At 39.6% G+C, this 20,969-nt stretch overlaps 1 protein-coding gene across 2 annotated transcripts in view; it reads right to left on the minus strand.

The window, feature by feature from the left end:
* Positions 1-20,969, minus strand: part of NTRK2 (neurotrophic receptor tyrosine kinase 2) — a 275,952-nt gene that overhangs the window by 240,430 nt on the left and 14,553 nt on the right. For both annotated transcript variants that reach the window (XM_084628250.1, XM_084628249.1), the window contains exons 3-6: positions 11,220-11,294; positions 10,861-10,932; positions 5,659-5,727; positions 995-1,152 (exon numbers count right to left, since the gene is read on the minus strand). In XM_084628250.1, the coding sequence (XP_084484376.1) occupies positions 995-1,152; positions 5,659-5,727; positions 10,861-10,932; positions 11,220-11,294 (374 nt within the window). The remainder of the gene's footprint in view (positions 1-994; positions 1,153-5,658; positions 5,728-10,860; positions 10,933-11,219; positions 11,295-20,969) is intronic.

Consider the following 20,969-nt stretch of genomic DNA (forward strand, 5'->3'; position numbering starts at 1 on the left):
GGAAGAAAAAGTTTATTTCTACCTTTTTCCCGTCCCCCCTCCAATTCACTCTTCTTTGCCTCTTTCCCCACTCAAATCTATCCACTGTGTGTTGCCTTGCCCTCCTTCCTTCTTTTCCTCCAAGCTTGCTTCATTGTGCTCTCTCTCTCCCCATCAAGAAAAACAAAATGAAACTTACTATCTGTTAGTGAGTTGCAATTTGAGTCAGAAACAATTGTGCTCAGGAGAGGAATCAAGCCCAGCTGCTCCCCCTGCCACTAGATCTGAAGCTAAGGAATACTTTTTCCAACTAGTAAGAAGTGAAACTACCTGACAATTGTTCCAGGACCCTGTGGAAGGAAGCAACTGAAGCAAGGAGATGAGAATTATCATACAATTTCTCCTCAAACCGGTGGAAATTGGTATTTTGCCAAATGCTGCAAACTGAAACCTGCAGAGTCTGCTTCATGTAACCCATACAAAGTGGACTCTGCAGGGTTTCCCTCACTCTGTTTGCACACAGTTACTTCGATCTACATGGAAAAATACAGAATTATTTGCTTGTGTGTTTTCTTTTTAAACAGGCACAATTTATAGCCTGAGTTTTGAAAATGCGATGCTAATAACATTCATTTTTAAAGGAAAATAAAGATTCTATTAATCTAGGGATTCTGTGAAAGCTACAAATTACATTTTTAAGGTAGGTAACATTTTGGGTCTGTTCATCTTGAAAGCATCCTTTTCAATTTAATGAATATATATACCATTTCTATATTTAGATATTTTGTTCTGATTCATTTCTGAGCAACAGTTTATTTTAAAAGATTAAAAAAAAGCTATTCTAACTCAAACTCACAATATTAATCCACAAGGTGTAAAGAGTCAGAGGGACCTTCTCCTGAGACTTCATACAGCCGCAAATATACCATCTTGAAGCCAAGAGCTGAAAGCATGTTTGCTTTTCCTGCCTGGCAGTAACTTAACTTCATAACTGTTTTACTTTAAATTATATTACCGCAGTTGGGGATCTGCATGTCCGAAAGGGGTATCCTCTTGTTGTTGTCATTTATGCAGTAAAAATCCTGAGTCTCTGTGTTAGAAAACTTGGTCTCCTGAAATATCTTGATCCACATAACATCACAGGAACACTTGAATGGATTGTCCACTAGAATCCTGCAGCAAAAATGAAATAATTTAAAAAAAAAAAATCAGTTGACATTATCTGCCTAGAAACATTGCAGTGTGGTTTTTTGTTTTGTTGAGGTTTGTTTTTAAATGTCATTCCAAATGCAGCCTAGAAGCAAAATACTTTGCTTAATAAAATTATGGAGCCAGATCCTCAATAGTATAAATGGGTACATCTCCATTGAAGTCAACAGAGCTATAATCCATTTACTCCAACTGAAGATCTGGTCCATGGTGCTTATCACCGATCTGAGACACCACACGCAGGGCCAGATTCTGATCTCAATTTCACCCGTGAAAATCTGGAGTGACTCTATTCACTTCAATGAAATCATTTTGGATTTTTACCAGTTACATGGAGATCAGAATCTGTTCCATAGTGGATTTTGGTCTACTGATTTATAAAGAACACTCCTGAAAAGACTTCATCACTGTATGTGGTGGACTCTTTGTGGACCCATTCAGTCCCATATTATGATTAAAGTTTAACAACTCTAGTTGTAAACAAGAATTTCACACACCTTTAAGAAGAAATCATCCATATGACTCTGGAAGATGACACAGTGAAAGGCTTTAACTAATATCAACCAGAACGTAACTAAAAAAAGGGCTGTAACTCAGTGTATAAACACCACACAGCTATACAGCACACTATAAGGAATTTCAATCAGAGTTTAGCCAGCCTATCTGATTCTAATTTCAATACTCATGAAAACCTTAGCCCAGTGTAATGTGATAAGCCTGCATGAAGTATAATGGAGACAATCCAGATGCCTGACTCAGAAATGGTCCAGGATTTCACCTTTTCTCCCAAAAGCTCAGGTGAGTTCCAACTGATATGTTTGTCAGGGTTTCTTTGTGACCCCTAAAGACATTTCATTATAAAAAGAGTAATGAAACTCCACAAATGACCATGATGCACATAAGCTATATTCTTGTTGCCCACAAAATCTGTTGCCTTAAGCATTAAAAGCTGCATTCTCATTATTAGGCAGCAATTTAAAATGTCAAATTTGTAGAAAATCAAGACAAACCTATGAGTCAGTTTCCCAGAAATGTAACATGTTTCCCCAAGTTTCACACATAAGGTACATCTACACTGCAGCTGGGAGTGTGCTTCCCGGCTCAGGTAGATAGATATGCATTAGCTCTATTTGAGCTAGCATGCTAAAAATAGCAATGTAGCCAGAGGTAACAGGGGTGTCAACTCAGGGTGCATACCTAGGGTTCTGAGTGGGTTTGTACTCAGATGGCTAGCCCAAGCTGCCATCCATGCTAAAACCATCAACACAGCTATTTTTAGCACACTAGCTCAAGCAGAGCTAGCGTGAGTCTGTCTACCTGAGCTGCAACACCTTCTGTGGATAATTTATATTAGCACAAGTCATCCAGTTGATTTCAATGGCACTACTTGTGTGAATAAGAATTTATTTTTAAAAATCTCTGCTTTGGTTAATAATAACCAAGCAACTGTTTTTTTCCATTGTTTTAAATGTGATTTGATTTCCCATGGGAGTCAAACCATGGTGACATTCTGCAGAAAGGGGAGGAATAGAAGCATGATTGTCCCTTCCATGCGCTTCCTGGCTCAGTGAGTAGCAATTAAACATTTTCATCTCATTTGCTGTAATTCTGCAGTTGCAGCTACAATTTTGTTTTAAAAGCAGAATCCTTTCAAAGTGGCTTCTCGTTTCCCTTCTCCCCAGAGTTTGGAGAACATCTTCCAGCTCACCCTGGCCTGAAATTTCATTCACTTACACTTTGATTCAAGTGCCTTCTATCAAGAGTACACCCACAAGTCAGATTTAAAGCAAACTTCTCACAAGCTATTTATGGGCAACATTCTATTCTTCAGATCCCGCCTCCAATATTCAGTTTTCCCTCCATTCTCTGGATTCTCACCGATGTCAATCATCTCCTTTACTTGTCAATCTATTTGCCACCCTATTATCTGATCAACTGAACAACAGTTTTACTGTCCTATTGATACCATGTCTTCCCACTGCTTTTCCAATAGGCACACCCTACCTCTTCCCTAGCTCACTGTCTCTTCCACCTTTCCTGCTTTTTCTCTCTCACCTTCATCCATTCTGTCCTCCCCACTTTACCACTACCAGCTCTATATCCTCCTCTCTCCCCACCATCCCTGTTCCCACATGCCTTCTCACCTTTACAAATACCTGTCTTACCTCTACATCCTGTCTCTCTACCTTCTTATGTGGCCCCGCAGCACTGTAGTATCTAACCACCGCAAACATTAATCATTTATCCTTGCAATGTGCTATGAGGTAGGGAAGTAGTATTATTCCATTTTTCCTAACTCTGGCTCACTCTTAACATCCATTTCCTCTGTCCCTGCTCCCAAACTGTTGAATGCCGATGGCATAAATCCCGTGATTACATTACAAATGTATTCTCTCCTACTCCACTTCTGCCAGACGCTTTGCCAATAAGCACTACTTTCCTACCCGCATGGAATTGAATTCCCAAAACCCTTCATTGAACTGAATTCCCACAACCCCTCTTGCTTATTTAGAATCTTCAGTTCCCTCCTAGAGTCCAATCTTGAGCCCTCTTCTTCCTTTGCACAGGATCACACTAACATCTTCAAAAAGATCAACATGATCCACTGTGATTTCACTGAACTAACTTGTAAATTACTACCTTTTGCACCTTCAAATCCCTTTCAAAACCCAGTTCAACCATGACACCTCTAAGAAATTGGTCACCTGATAACAGAGTGGTCCAGAGGAGGTCAGTATAGCTCATGTGTAAACTGAAGTTATTCAATTTAATACAGTGGAGTAATTTCAGCTATATATTGACATAAATGCCTGCAGAATTTGGGCTTAGAATTGAAGTCAGTACTTTTTCACAGTCACCCTGAGCCAAATCAGGCTATCAGTTACACTTGTGAAATCCAGGGGGCAAAAATGGCTCCATAACTTTTCCTAGTTGTTCAGTAACACTAATAGAACCCCAGACAATATGTTTTTGCTTCAACAGCTTGCTTTGTGCATTAAGATACTGTGCACCAATTTAAACAGCATTATTTTATAGCTGAAATGATATCAGCTACCAAATATAGAGGTGAAAGTGCCAGATGTCAGGTAAAAGTGCCTTTTTTTGGATGGACAGGTGCAGAGAGAGGAATGTAAGGAGTGTTTGGGATTTTAGAAAAAATTACAGATACCTAACAAAACAGATCAAATGGAAGCATTTTGCAACTAGCTATTCTTTCCATTTGAATGCTCAGTGATTACCAAATGATGAAAGAAAATTCCAGTGAATGAAGTTCTGTGGACTGTAGAGTGATTATACTACCTTAATCATCAGCAGAACATACCTAAGGGGCATAATCTCATTTTGGTGCCAGGGATTTGTGCACTTCATTTTTCCTATACTGAAATGAGAACATACTCCAAAAGATGTCTGAGATTACAACACATTCTTCTTGGCTAATATTTCTGACTTGTCTACTTTATATCTCCAGGGCCCTGATCTTGTACTGAGCTCTTAGAAACCAGAAACCTTCCCATTTCAGAACAACCTGTTCAGCTTACTGGGTTCTGAAAGTCCCTTCTTTAGGCACCTAACATTCCCCACGCATTGTATGGGGAGTCTGGATGCCTACCTTGTGACTGACAATTCCCCTGGCCTGCAGGCTCCTTAAGTGGTTAGGTGTTGCAACACTGAGTGGAGCAAACCCTAAATACCAGGGCCCAAATACTTAACCTCTTCTGTGTGTAAGTTAACCCAACCTATAACCAGGAATACCAATAATTACTACACCAGAAGTATTGTATGGCTCTTTTTTCACTTATGATTAAATATGAGAAAGTTCTATGTTAATACATATACATACATCCTGCTTAAAAGAGCCTAGAATACAGATGCATAGTTTAAACAACCAGAATAAGCAAAATGTATGTTAACCACATGGCTATAGAATATTTGTAATGTAAAATCTATTTCAGTTCAGAACAATTTTGTTTTCAGGAAAAGAAAATCATTGTTGAATGGCCAAACACATAACTGCTGCAAGGCCAGTAAAATACAAGAAAATGAGGAAAACACTTAACATGAAGATCTGCAAGTGGTTAATTTTTTACTATACTACAGAGAGAAGGTACTTCAGGCTTCCACCTTCATTAATCCAAAAAACAATAGTTTCATGTGAAACTATTTCAGAATAGAACATTTTAAAGCTGATGAGGAAAAGCAAGTTTTATCCACAGATTAATTTGTGTTGCACTGGAGAGAAAGCAAATGTCATGGTGTTTTGCTCCAGTATTGCATTAAATTAATACCTTTTTTAAACAATGTCATCATCCAAAGACAACTTACCTTTTCTAAAGACACGGGATGAAACTCTGGCCCCACTAAAGTCAGTGGCACCCATTGACTTCAGTGGATCAAGCCCTAAAAGCTCTCAGACTGCTATTCTATTTCCAACACACAAATAATCTTCATTTAAAAAAAACCACTACTTACAGATCAGACAAATTCAGATGGCGGAAAGTCTTCTTATACAAACTCGAGAGCTTGTTTCTGGAGAAATTACTGTGAGAAAACAGAACATTAGATTTTATTAGTATTTCTGGTTTTCATAACCAAAATATAGAAACAGTGTTGTTTTGAAAATTGAGCCCAATCTAACCACCAAGAAAATCTGTGGGTTTCCTTCCACTGAGTTCAACAGGAGATGGATAGGGATCTAAATTCTTCTGATAGCCCAATATGGCTTTGAAGATTCGTAATCCAACATGCACCTTGTTTTGATGGCTAACTTCATAAACAAGTTCAACACTGGACAAAATTTTCACCTTTCAACACTTCTAGCCATGCAGAAAAAACAGTGGATTTCATTTCAAAAGGACCTGTGTAAAGTCCAGATGTTGGTTACATTCCTATTTATCCATAAGCAAAATGGGTGTTTCCCATACCTTCTTTGAGTCTGCACTGCACTCTGCGCTCATCTAACCCCAACCACATGCTAGCACACATCCTCAACATAAGCCTTTTAGTTACTCTTTTCAAACCGTGTGTGCAATAAGAGAGAGAGATCAAAAGGCAAATTGTAAAATGCTAACATTAGGGGGTTTTATGTCAATTAAGCATTTACTGCTTCCAAATATAATTAACTTAAAGGTTCTTTTCAAGTTTTTTAGGTCAGAGAAATGTTCATCTTAATCAGAAATGCCTCACTCCCAAACCTGTAAAAAAATGTTCTCCACCTTTGCTCCACAAATCAGAAAAGGGGTACTTTTTCTTGTGGTTCTTTCAGTGCACTAATTAATGGTATAGAGAGCAACAGTAAACTGTAACACTGCCAACAGCCCAGTGCAAATTAGTATTATGAGCCAAAATACCATATGCATTTTATACAGTATTACGAAGGCACGAGAGGGGTTCCATTGTTAATGTTGCATTGAAATCTGCACTTAAACCATGGATTAATGTAGTTACACCTTTAACCTTGATTTAATTGGTCATGGTCTGCCTTAGCCCTCCCTAGATTTGATCTTGTCCAGATAAATCAAGGCTAAAGGTGTAATTTGCATCTACACCAGGGAAGATGTTGTGGGTAGGTAAGAATTAGCTACCACATGTTAGCTAACCCTGACCTAACCTTAACTTCTTTCCATGAGCTAGACAAACTCTGTGTTAGGAGACTGGAGGTTAGGTGACCCAGTGCTTTAGGGCCCAGTACTGCGAGCCATGCCTATATGAATAGTACTTAACTCAGTCAAATCAGTGGGCCTGATCCTCCACTGCCTTGCACCTTACATAGCCATTTACACCTGTGAAATGGGGGGGCGGGGGTAACATGCTACCTTACCAAACTGTCACTTTGCACAGGTGTAAATGACTAGGTAAGGTGCAAGGCTGAGGAGAATCTGGCCCACTGATTTAAGTGAGGCTACTCACAGGAGCAAGGATTACGCCATCTTTATGAAACACAATTTTGAAAAATGATAAGAAACTCCATGGGCCTGACTCTCCTTTCGCTTACACCAGCCAAGTAGCTTAAGTGGAGTTACTTCTGACTTATGCCAGTGCACATAAGATCAGAATAAGGCTCACTGTATTTATGGAAAACAATAACAAAAATGCTCAACTGCATTCTTGGTTATGGGCTGACACATTTAGGGCTTTATGACTAGTCTTTTCTTCTGTGCAGTTAAGGGCCTTCAGATTTTTCAAACTGGCATGTAATTCAATTGAAATTCTTGAGCCCTATGTTATATATATCATCTTGAACTATATTATGTCAGTATATTTATTGTTATATATATTTTCCATAAACTGAGCACTTTATATTGATTACTAAAATCTCTGCTTTGGTCCATTCAATCCACAGTAAGTGAATAGGCATAGACCAGGGTTACTAGATGGTTGGTAAAGACACAGTTGTTTTTTTCTGGAACGGTAATTATAAGTTAACTCCTTAGTTCAATATCATAGTAAAGAATTATTATGGCTAGCATCCACAACAGTAAGTATATATACACATAAGACTTTGTTAACTTAGAGTTAAGGGCCTAGATCCTGAGCTACAGCCAAGCTCTGCTCAACAGCTTGGGAAGTAAAGAGAAGATGAGGGAGGGGAGGCAAAAGTAGGGTTAAACCAGCTTCATGCACTCTACTTCGGATCCGTTTCTCATTTGATCACAAAAACACACACAAAAAACCCTTGTACTGCACATTTAGACTGTGATTAAAAAAAAAAAATCAGATCAACTCCCCAGTCCCTGTTACTAAACATGTGCTAGCTAATCCCAACCTAACCACAAACTGTTCCCTACTGTAGATACAAGTTAGCACAGTTAACTTTGATTTAGCTGTTCAAGGTCGACTCTAGCGAGGAGCCTGAGGCCAATCTCAACCAGCTATATCAAGATAAAAATTGTTAGCCTGTATTTACACAACGGGGAAAAGGAGAAAGGCTGTAGTTAGGTCAGGGTTAGATATATAGGTAATGTAGATCTCTCTTCTTAATCTAGTCAAGCCCACAGCACTCGGCTACCACGGTGATAGCACACTAAAAACATCAAAGTAGATTTGAATATATAAAATGTATACAATTATGCACATTCTTGGTACATGACAATGGCTTTTTAATGTTTTAGTAAATATTCACTACTTGTGACCTTTATTGCTACATTTAAAGGTACTAATATAATGTAAAGGAAGTGCATTAAACAGGTCTATTAAAAAAAACATTGTTACTGCTGCTGAGTTTATGAATTACAGCATTGCTACAACAGTTCTGTTTAATAGCTTTTAAAGGTGATTGTTGAGTAATTTGAGTCTAAGGTCAATGAGAATACCAGAATTAAACTAGCAAGGCTCTTAATTACATTTAAGTGATATCTATTGGAGCATTTCACTTTCTGTTGTTTACATTATTACTGAACCTTAGTGGTTTGAGCATTGGCCTGCTAAACCCAGGGTTGTGAGTTCAATCCTTGAGGGGGCCATTTAGGGATCTGGGCCAAAATTTTGCGGGGGAGGGATAGCTCAGGGGGGAGGGATAGCTCAGTGGTTTGAGCATTGGCCTGCTAAACCCAGGATTGTGAGTTCAATCCTTGAGGGGGCCATTTGGTATCTGGGGCAAAAACTGGGGATTGGTCCTGCTTTGACCAGGGGGTTGGACTAGATGACCTCCTGAGGTCCCTTCCAACCCTGGTATTCTATGATCGTACATCAGTTGTTGAAAGGCATTTTGGCTACAAAGGTTTGGCCCAGAAAATAAGTAGATGCCAAAAAGCATTTGAATAGCTGCGTGTTAGTAGATTCATTAGCATCTGATATTATTATATGCTATTATTATTTATGTTGTAAGAATACAGTGTTTATTTTTTAGTGAAGCCTTGTGACTGCATTAAAGATTTCTCCTGTGAGAGGATTACAGCCATAATATTTTCATTAGCAAAATTAAAGTTCTTACAATTAGCATTAATCTTCATAAGAATATTTGTATGTAAAAAAAATCCCAATAAGCTCCAAATGGCTAAACATAAACTTTTGCTTTAAAATGAAATGTAAGATTTTCCTTTGTATTTTGCTGAGAAGGTTACTATTAATTAAACATGACTGATTTCAGTTTTTCACAGTTTTCATTGCCCAGACCACATCTCAGGGTCCACCCTGCTCCCAGTGACGTCAACAGGAGCGTTGCCACTGATTTCAATGGTCCCAGACATTGAAACAACAGGCTTTTTGGGCAGATTTTTTAAAATCATTAAGAAATCATGTAAAGAATAAACAAATGAATTTTTCTACAGAAATAATAAATCCAAAGGCCTAGGCAGAACTACCTTCATACTAATTGCGTTATCACTTTGGCTCATCTATGGTAAACATAACAAGTGGCACTAAGTAATCATTTTCAGTCTTACCCAGCCATTTTATATGTTTGGAAAGATTACTAATCCCTATTGTATCACTGCTCAGAAGGAAATCATAATTTAATGACCAATTGTCACAGGAAAAGCAAGTATATACCCAACCGTAGCTCTTTATATGGTATTTCTATGGTTTTGCATTGGTATGGCTCTGGTCAAAGCAATTTGTTTTATTAATGACTAGATGAAATAATTTAACATGCCTGTAAAATGTGTGTTCCTTCTCCCTCTCATAGTTTGGCCACATAAGGGGTAACAGCCTACTACTGCTACCAGCAAATTGAGATATCATATGTTTTTGGTTAAATTACTATTAATTTTATCCTCCTATGACATATTTTTCTTGGAAAACAAAATTGCAGAAAGGGAATTTATTGTAGTATAATCGCACCCAGTCCTGGCCCCAATGCAGCAATCCATCTCTATTACACAAAGCACTTAATCAAGCACCTGCTTAACTTAATACCTGTGCTTAAGTCTCATTGATTCACTCATACACATGCCTAAAGTTAAGAAGGTGCTTAAGAGCTTTGCTGAATAGTGATAGGCTTACGCACTTACTTGAATGCTTTCCTGAACTAGAGTTCATGTAATGTGCTAAACCCCCGCTGCTCATTTCAGCACCTTGAGGAATTGAGACCACAATCCTAAATATGAGAAGTAGGAGTGAGTTCAGTTCTATGTTTCTCAAAGGGCTTGTCTACACTGTGCATAGGTCTGCACCGGAGGGTGGGGGGTGTAAATTCTACTCACCAGCATATCGCACACTAACTGGTCCATGTAGCATATGCTAAAAACCCCTTAGTGTGTGTTAATGTGGTCCCACACAGTATTACATTAATGTTCACCAGGGAACTTTTAGTGTACCACAGCAGAATCCACATGGGCCAGTTAGAATTTACACCCCTTTAGTGCGGACTAACACTCTGTGTAGACAAGCCCAAACTGAGAGGCACCTATCTTCTTCAGGGACATGTAAGCAAACCAACAAAAACAGAAGAAACTGAGCTGGTCATTTTTCTGAGTTGTTTTCACAGAGGACTCTGGACTACTCATCCTTTGCCAAGTCCAAAGCAGAAATGATCCAGCACAACAAAATTAACAGGTTGCCCCCGCACCACTTGCTTATAATACAGTTCCACTTTTATGCCAAAGTTATTAGCAAAAGATCCTTAAACACCTCCTTCTTTAAAACACTTTATACCAGGAGAATGAGAAGAAAGGGAAGGGAAGTAATAAGCTCTGGGTAATTCTGACCTACAAGACATGAGCTGTTCTGACTCACATGTACTGCAGGTTGGTGTTTTTCAGAAATGCCTGACGGGACACAAACTTTAAGCCTGAATCCACCACGGTTCTGTGAAAACATATAATGTTAAAATTGTTAGTGTTGGTCAGTTAAAATAAAATTGATTAATAAATAATAATAATGGTTAGAATAAGATTTGGGATTACAATTAACCCAAATCATTTGTAATTAATTAAATTGTAACCTCTTTGGGGCAACGACTGTCTTTTTTTAATTCATATTTGTATTGTGCCCAGGGCAATAAGGCCCTGCTCATTGACTGGGGCCTATAAATCCTATTGTAAGAGAAACTACAAATATTAATGTTAAACAAAAATAGTAAATCAGATACTCACAGATTTTTCAGTCCAACATAAAGTCCAACTTCATTGTTATTGATACTTTCTAATTTCCGCTGGTTTGCGATGTAACTATAGAAAAAAAAAGACAGAGAAAGCAAGTGAAGAAAGCAGCTTCTTTACCTGTTCCTGTTATTTAGATTGTCTCAGGCACTGTTGATAGGTGAAATATAAAAAGTAATGAAGGTTTCTGACCAACTTCAGTCAACACGGAATCATGTGTCTGCAGAGCTAAATACTTCTTGCCACCTTCCCAAGTATTTAACTAGATGCCTTGTTGCAGAACATTTATGGTAATTTTTACTCAGGGGAAACAATCTTGCACAGAGAGGGAGGTCTTCACACTGAGCAGATAATAAACAAAATTTCTTTATAATGCCACTTTCTCTGAAACCTGCTCTTTTCTGGCTCATTACTTTTGCATAACAAGAAGGCCAGACCCTCAACTGGTGTAAATTGTGCACAAGTAGAGTCTGGCCCTAGTTTGTTAATACTAGATACACTTAACATCATCACTCATTAAGCTGTTTTTCTCCCTGCCCCTTAGTTGGAGATTTATTTACACCATACTACAATCGGAAGACAAACAAACTAATCATTCTTGGTTGTATTATGCATACAATGGGCCCCAGCTGAACATAATACAACAGAAGGAGAAAGCATCATGATAGATCAAAAACATCAGCCAACCCCACTATGCACCAGGAACCTCTTTATGTGTCACCAATGTAGCAGATATGAGCATCAAATGACAGTGATGGCTTTGCAGAATTTCTTGGGATAAGAGTAATACAGTGAAGCCATTGTAAAATAATAAAAGAATACAGAGTTCCTTACATAACCTTGTTATCCCACGGATTTTATAAACCAATCTGATTTAAACTCTCGAAACTCATTAGGGGCCAATCCAAAAACAATGAAATAACATATTAAAGATGATGGATAATGAAATCCTCCCATTTGAGAGCCATCAGGCAGATCTTCCCCATTCTCTGTTAAACTGTTTTCAAGCATGACAGGGGATGTCATTTAGAATCTTCCTCTACCTGTGTGACTTTGGAAGCCCCTCAATGCCAACTGGCAGAGGGCACATCATACCTTAACTCACATCAGACCCGACACACTCATCGCCTCAACACACTGTAGTCATGATCTGTATCTAAAAGGCAGCATGTAAGGTGTTATATGCAAATGGATAGTATTATTGTGGGATGTTTGCATGGTGGTGTATGCAGAATAATAGATGTGTGCTGGAAAATATGTTCTTAAAATATGGTTGGCAAGCGGTGCATAATCCCAGCCTGTTCTAGACAAAGGAATGTTGTTTAACCTGCTTGACTGTGTCTCCATTGTAAATTGAGCGAGGCGAGGCCAGAAACAATGAAAGTACATTTACATATAAGGTAAACAAAGCCATCAAACTGGCAAGTGGGGGAAATGACCACTTAAGAACCACGATGGGGGATGGAAGCTGTACCCCCAGGAAGCCTTCCTGGCTTTTGAAACAGAGACAATGGACTTTGGGAAATACAGGCAGAAATAGAAAGCCATTTTGCATCCTCACCTGAGGGAGAAAAGAGGCCTTGAAAACTGAGAAAAGTGGGTCCTTCAACCCAGGTGGTGGAACTCTCTGAGAACTGATTGTAGATGAGAAAGTTGCTTAGACACAGATTGTAACTTGCTAAAGTTAAGTTTTAGTCACTAGAAAGCACATTTTGTTTTCTTTGTAACCTTTCATCTCTCTTTCACTCTCATTTGAAATCATTTAAACCCTGTTTGTTAATAAAACTTATTGTTTTATTACAAGAACATTTCTCAGTGCTGTTATATTGAAGAGAAGTGTAAATCTTCAGCTAACCTCACAGGTTGTCATGTGCTCTGTCTCTTTGGAGGCAGAGAACTTAATAACTTCTGTGAGTGTCCAGTGAGAGGGAACTTGGGGGACTGGGGTTCACTGGTTGTTACCAGCATGGACAAGGATTAGACTGGCAGAGGCCTGAAGAGTTTGCTGGTAAGGCAGATGAACTGGTGTGCCAGAGAGCTGACACACAGCTTAGCAGCAGCAAAGCCCATTCTTGGTGAGGCAAAGCAGTAACACAGTGACTCACAAAAAGAAGAGGAGTACTTGTGGCACCTTAGAGACTAACCAATTTATTTGAGCATGAGCTTTCGTGAGCTACAGCTCACTTCATCGGATGCATACCGTGGAAACTGCAGCAGACTTTATATATACACAGAGAATATGAAACAATACCTCCTCCCACCCCACTGTCCTGCTGGTAATAGCTTATCTAAAGTGATCATCAAGTTGGGCCATTTCCAGCACAAATCCAGGTTTTCTCACCCTCCACCCCCCCACACAAATTCACTCTCCTGCTGGTGATAGCCCATCCAAAGTGACAACTCTTTACACAATGTGCATGATAATCAAGTTGGGCTATTTCCTGCACAAATCAGTTCTGGGTGGCCTGAGCAAAACATCACAACCTGCTGCTCAATTCTAGGTGTAGAGAATATGGCTGTGAGGTTTCAGAGCCACGTACCCTATTATGTGGTCAGTGTTCAATCAATAATTAGTACCATAGTTAGACTTGGAGAAGACTGGGGAGAAATGTAAAGGGACAGGAGTTTAGGAAGATGTATGCAGATGCATGGAAGGGGGAACCAGAAAGGACATAGAATCAGGGTAAGAGAGATGGGTCAACCAATTTTAGATGAAGATCAAGCTTGCAACAAAGTTTAGTCTCTACAGACACTTATGTAACTCTACAATACCACAGAACACATCGTAAAAATCAGCCATTCTAATTCTAATCATAAAACTTTCATTTATTCCATCAGCACCTCCCAGTATGAGAATGTGTAGAACTCTGACATAACTGGAACTTAATCAGCACATGTAAATCAGCTTTGGTCCACTGAAGTGAATCCTTTACACCAGCCAAAGATCTGGCCTTAAATGCACAATACATAAAATCAACAATATAATCTAACAGTATATTTCCTTTACAGAACAAAATGAGGCATGGCTCCTGGAATTAGGCATGGCTGCTGCACTCCCTGGCTTGACATGGTTTTCATCATAAACAGAGTTACAGTTTGGTTCAACGGCTTTCAGCACCCCTACTATACAAATTGTTCCAGCACCCTTGAAATGAGGGGACAAATTTTAGGTTCGATGAGAAGTATGCGGTCAAAAGGAGCCGACTCGCACAAACTTAGACTGTAAGCTCTGGGGCAGGGACTGTCTTTGTTCTGTGTTTGTATAACACCTAGGACGATGCGTCCTGGTCTATGACTAGGGCTCCTAGGTACTATGGTAATAACAATAATTGCCCCCTGGAGAAGGTCAAGCCACTGCACTTTCCAAGAGAGCTGGGCTATGGCCCTACCCCCCTGCCACCTGAACTGAAAAGAGTGGAGGAGTTGCCACAACTGCATGCATGAGGTTGGAGCTGCAGGACAAATTCAGGCTGTGTTAACCAGAATTCCTGTCAAAGCAACCACTGCAGTACAGTTTCTTTTTACACAACACCCTTAACACAGGTCATCATAGAAAAGCAAATGAAGTCTTATGAAGTCCTAAGAGAGGAAAATAGACAGTTGTATCTTACCACAAACAGATTGTATCTTCTTACTACCCATTTTATCTTTTGCTTAACACTTTATTTGATTAAATCTTTAAAGCTATTTCATAGCTGAGAGAAAGACAGAGATACGGCTACTGTAGCACATATACTAGGAGGGGAAGTGAGTAAGATAATCCTTTGTTTAAGCCAGAGAGAGGTTTGAGATAAAAGCTCTTATCTGACTGGAAACTATTTTTACCACCTTCACAACTACTCTACCTTGATGCTACTTATCATTTTACATTAATACTCCTAAAAGCTCTGACTTTCAGTGGGCAATGTTGAGAAATGTAATATGTTTGCCTGGCCTTAAGAATACTCATCCTTTCTCTTAAATGAACATTTTTAGTGCAACATACAAGAAAAATATCCATACTCCATGACTGGCTGAAGCCATGTGATAAGACAGAAGCTCCCACTGTACACTGCAGCACAATATAACAATATTGAGGTTTGGAAAGATATTAACCAATCAGAACACATATACCAATTACAGCTCCAAATTGAATCCTCAGCAGTCAGCAACACTTTTCCTTGGACCTACTACTACACCAAATCTCTCTCCTACTTGAATGATTTATCAGTTAACAATAGTTGCTTCCAGACCTCTAATTTCATCTCCCCATGGCCATTATAAGGCCTATTAATTCTGATAGACATTCAGAATCGCATTTCATACTGATTTCATACTTCAATCCACATCAAGTTGTTCACCTCAACACAATTCAAATTGTATAATATCACATACTCATACCTCACTATTGTAAGCCCATTTTAAATCTTATGTTCAAAGACTTGTAACTTTTTCAAAGATTTTCCTTTTGAACTGGAACATAACCTACTTCTGCTCAGCACAAAGGTGAAACGTTTGGGAAAAACTGCAGAAAATCAGCAGAACCCATGTCTAAATTATGTGAACATGAAAACAATATATTTTTCATTCTTTAAAATAATTTGGACTCTTTTGTATTTGAACAATTCAGAAAAAAAAGGATTCATTCTAAATTTTCAAATGTGATATGTTCATATTCCTTTCCTAAGTCTGAAAACATTTGGTTAGCTGAAGTATGTCCCCTTAATTTATTTGATTTATTCCATTTTCTCTGGACAAATGTAATTTAAATTACACCCCTCTGTTTGGAGCTGCAAGGATATTTTTTAAAACCAGAAGTGTACTAATATTAACTAATTAGATATGAGGGAATTATACTGTAATTCAGCTCCAGCAGTATTTCTGCTGCCAAAAAATACCTTTTATGGGAAACATACTTCCTAACACGAAAGAAAGAAATAAAGAAAAAAAACCAGCAAGCTTTGGTTCATACTGCTGGGGGAAAGTTTTGAAAATAAAATGAACAAATATTCCCTGGTGAACAGTCAGCGACGAGTTTCTGGGCTACAGGAGAACTTTCACCACAGGTTATTTTTTCTCCAGTCCTTTGGGGAGAAGAGCAGAGCACTCCAGACCTTGAACGAGACTAGATGAACCTCATCATAGACTGGCGGGTCAAATATATTCCTAGTCTGTGCTAGAAGAATGCATTAGCAATAGATAGGTATGAAATGTTAAACCATGCAAAGCTCCCCAATGTTGTATTTTGTTACCAACTTAAATGTCAGACAAGGTTCATCAGAAGGTTTGCTAAGGTTTATAAACCTTTTCAGCAAATCTGGGCTGATTTATGAGTATACATGAAAATCATGCAAAATGTGCAGATATGACACACCAGATTAAATTTGGCACTTTCAAATGAATTGCATGTTGAGTTCCTTGGAAGCCAGGACTCTAAAACAAGACTAAGGGGGTGTGAACTCACATAGATTGAAAATGAAGAAATATTTGTATGAACCTTGTATATCAAAATTTTCAAGTTTCAGACTCATCTAGGCAGGGCTGTCCCTAAGGAGGGTGCAGGGCCCAGGGCGGAAGTGACAGATTTGTCACTTCCAGGACCGACCCATCACTTCCAGGACGACCGCGCCGGCCAATCATGACAGCCTGCAGTGCCCCCCAAAGCGTGGGGCCCAGAGCAGTCACCCCCATTCACCATACCCTAGGAACGGCTATGCATCTAGGGCCCAATAATGCAACTCTTACTCAAACAGGGAATCTCTAAGTGCAGGATCAGACTCCTAATTAGATATAATCCCTGGAAGATGCTCCCATACCATGACATTTATCATAGTTTAAATACATGGACAGACAGACAGACAGATAGCAGGTCCTCTACAGATATACAGACTTGATCCTGCTCTAATGTATTTCTAGGAGTGTCTTCTAATTGACAGCAATGTTAGCAACAGAACTAGAATTCACTACACCGACCACCCCATATCTCAAGAAACAAAACCTCTAACCCCTAGCAGAACTTTCTACAATCTCAAAAGGGAGAAAAGCCAGAGGCTCAAATAAGCCCACTATGGATTTTGCTATAGCCAATCTAGTTTACTTTGTGGCGTAATGGGCACTGGTACATAACCCTAAACACTTGTCTATATAGTGCCCTTCATGCCCCTACCAGCAGGGGTGTAAATTCTAATGAGTACCAGCGTGTCGTGCACTAACTGGCCCGAGTAGACCCTGCTGGCATGCACTATATGTGCCTTAGTACATGTTGATGTAGCACTGTTTGAAATGGAACTACATTAATGAACACTAGGGAACTTTTAGTGTGTACCAGCCCGGTCCACAGATGCCAGTTAGTGCACAACACACTAAAATGTGTTAGAATTTACATCCCTGCTGGTGCACATTAAGGCACCGCATAGACAAGCCCCTAGATAGATGAGACTCTTATCTAAATACTCTTCCCATGTATCCCTGTCTATTGTCAGGTTACCATATTTGCACAGAGTACGTAGAAAATTCTGAAAATTAAACTATTTTAAAAAACTAAGGATACAAACAGTGAAATGTGATTAGGCCTTGATATTAGGGGTCAACAAATTCTGCCATCAAATACTGTAATACATTATTGACAAAATATTCAAAGCATGCTATTGTTTATATATACATTTTTAAGATTTTGGGCAAATCCTTTATTAGGAAGTGTCGCCTACGGAGCATTCTCTCACTATTTGCTGATACCAAAAGGACAGATTATGAATATTACAGAACAAAAAAGAACTTTGTGTGTTTGTATATCTTCATCTGAGACACCTGAGCTTTGGAACTCATTCTACTCCCCATACGGTCCAACATAGCCCATGTTTTTTAACCATCAGAGCATACTGCATATGTAATCCCTTTTCCCAGTCTTTTCGAGAGGAAAGGGTGCATTAGGGTTGAGATATATCCATTTACAGTTCATATCTCTGGCTGGCGGAGTTATTCCACCCCCGCTTCTTGATTTTGGGAAGATCCTCTAGTTCTGTCTTTGTTAGTCGACTTGTATTATTAATATAGGACAAAGGTGCCTTAGACCCTGGACTGGCATGATTTATGTTCTGTATTAATCTAAATAAATAAAAGAAAACCCTAAGAAAAACAATGGGATTTTATTGTGCACACCAGTACTGCCAGCCTCAGAAGTTCAAAGATCATGAGTCAGAAACCGCCCCAAAATCATGAGACTGACATAAAAATCATAAGGCTTAAAAAAAAAAAAAAAAAAGATTAAACCACGTACTTTGGTCTGTCTTCTGATGTTTGAACTCCCCCTGCTCGTCCCCACTGTGAGTGTGGCAGCTTTACAGCACTGCCAACTTGACAAATCTTTAGTGAGTACAGTGAGTTTGATCGCCATTACAGGAGCTCTCACTAGAGGACCCTGCTGAGATTGGGACCCCATTGTGCTCGACTCTGTACAAACACATAGCAAGAGACTGCCCATGACCTGTAGAGCTTACAGGGTAGTGCAACACACAGAAGTGAGTTTGTGACGTAGGAGCCACCACATCACCTCACTGAGGGTCTACCAAACATCTCTTTGGCCTGGTCTACACAACAAAGTTAGGTAGACATAAGCTGCCTTGTGTCCACCTAGTCGTGCATGTGTCTACACTTAAATTGGTCTCCCACTGATGTAAGCTTTCCATTACGCCAACATAGTAATGCCCTCTCCCCAAGCAGCACTGAGCCACAGCAGATGTAGATGTGAGTGCAAATGTAGAGAATGCATTACCTATATCAACCCTAACAGTACTCCAGCAGCTATCACACAATGCACAACACTGACCCGTCTAGTCACAATTATGAACTCCACTGCTCAGGGGTCATGGAGACCAGAAACCCCACCCCCCACCTTTAAAATCCAGCAACTTTTTGAAATGCCTTAATTATCCGTCTTGGCGAGCACACCTAGCAGCTCTCCATTGCTGTGTGCAACTGCCCAGCTGACCATGCTAGCTACACACTCCAGATGCGCTCTGGCTTGGAGCAGACAGGAGATATTGGCTCTCCTGGGCCCGTGGGGAAAAGATGCTGTGTAAGCATAGCTACAGACCAGCCATAGAAACATGGACCTCTCTGAGCAAATTGCACAGGGGATGCAGGAGAAGGGATACAACGGAGACCAGTCACAGTGCTCTGTGAAAGCAAAGGAACTACATCAGGCGTATCAAAAGTCCAGGGAGGCCAAGAGTTGATCTCGCGCTGAGCCATAGACATGCCACCGCCCATGCTCTTGGTCAGTACACACAACGTTGATGCAAGAAGCCAAGTATGCACATGCACAAGCGATATACTAATTGTGGTGGCTTTATGCTGATGTAAGTTGCATTAGCAAAAGTCTGTAGTGTAAACAAGCCATTAGATGGGAACAACTTTTAATCCTGGCAGAGTTGGGATGGATTCAAATTGGTGACCTTCAGATGAAAGGCTCTATAGCTCATTAACAATGCCCACAGGCATCTTGTCTCCCAAAAGTGTTAATTGTATATTTTTCAGTAATGAGGCTTACTTTTTGGAGAGTTTATTTAATAACATTCTGATCTTTCTGAGCTTGCACAGGCAGGATCTTCCACTCTGTTGGACGGACAGGCAAAATCTCCCACACAGTGCTGTCAGTCACACACAAACTAAATCTGTCACATCTTGTTCTTAAAGGGACCACTCCTATTAGCCAATTACAAAAAATAAAAATGCTACAATAACGAAAAACAAATATTAGCACAACATCTAAATTCATTTTTACATACAAATATTTTGCGATATAAAATCACTCCCAGAATGAGTCAGTGTCCTTATCCTAACTCTTAGTATTAAGAGGGTTTGCACACACATCCTTCAAATCCATACCACAACCCAATCTATTTCAGCTATAGGAGTAACCAGTAAGGTAAGACATTCTGTTACCTTATATGTGGACCACCCCACAGAAGGAGACACAACACACATTGTGAGTGGGTCACACAAGTATTTGTAAGACAGCACTGGGCATTGGGATTCTTGGCTTCTCTATTCCTGGCCCTGGGAGCAGATTGTGGCCCAGTAGTTACAGACAGCACCACCAAATGTAATATTATCTCTGTTTGAGCCATCTGCAGAGGACTGAACCTCTGGAGGTAAAAGCACGGGTTTCTGTTGCTTGAACTAAAGAACAGACTCTCTTATCACAGAAGTAGTAGCAGAGTTATTAACCTCTAAATGTGATTAGTTGCGAGAGGATGACACAGAAGCACACACAGTTAGTTTTCGTTACACAAGCACCTAATTTGACATACTCCTTCTGAAAGACTGTGTAAAAAACAGGAAGAGACTTGACTCTATTAGACCTTTGGGTTCCAGTCCCAAGTCAGCCGACGGGTAGTGACCTTGTACAAGCTCTCAGTTATTTTATCTTTGAAATTGGTGAATGATAGCTACCCCCAACCTATGAAATCTCATCTGATAGCAAGCGTTGTGACAGGCACAGAAATATGAAGAGCTGCTGCTAGAACTAATAGTAGATTGTTGTGGCAGTAGAAGCTACCATAGTTTAGGACTAAAGAATCTGTACCAATGGCACTATTCTGAGCATGCAGCCTAATGGCTCTGGCTGTGCACCCGTTTCCAGGATCTGGCTGTACGGTAGTATTAAGCAATATGATCTAAATTATGTTCTAAGATATATGTGGGAATCTGAGGGCAGGATGTGGCCCCAGATCTATTGCCTGCAGCTTGTTTTCATTTTAATAA

Source organism: Lepidochelys olivacea, assembly GCF_965140295.1.
Source record: "Lepidochelys olivacea isolate rLepOli2 genome assembly, chromosome: 5".
NCBI lineage: Eukaryota > Metazoa > Chordata > Testudines > Cheloniidae > Lepidochelys > Lepidochelys olivacea.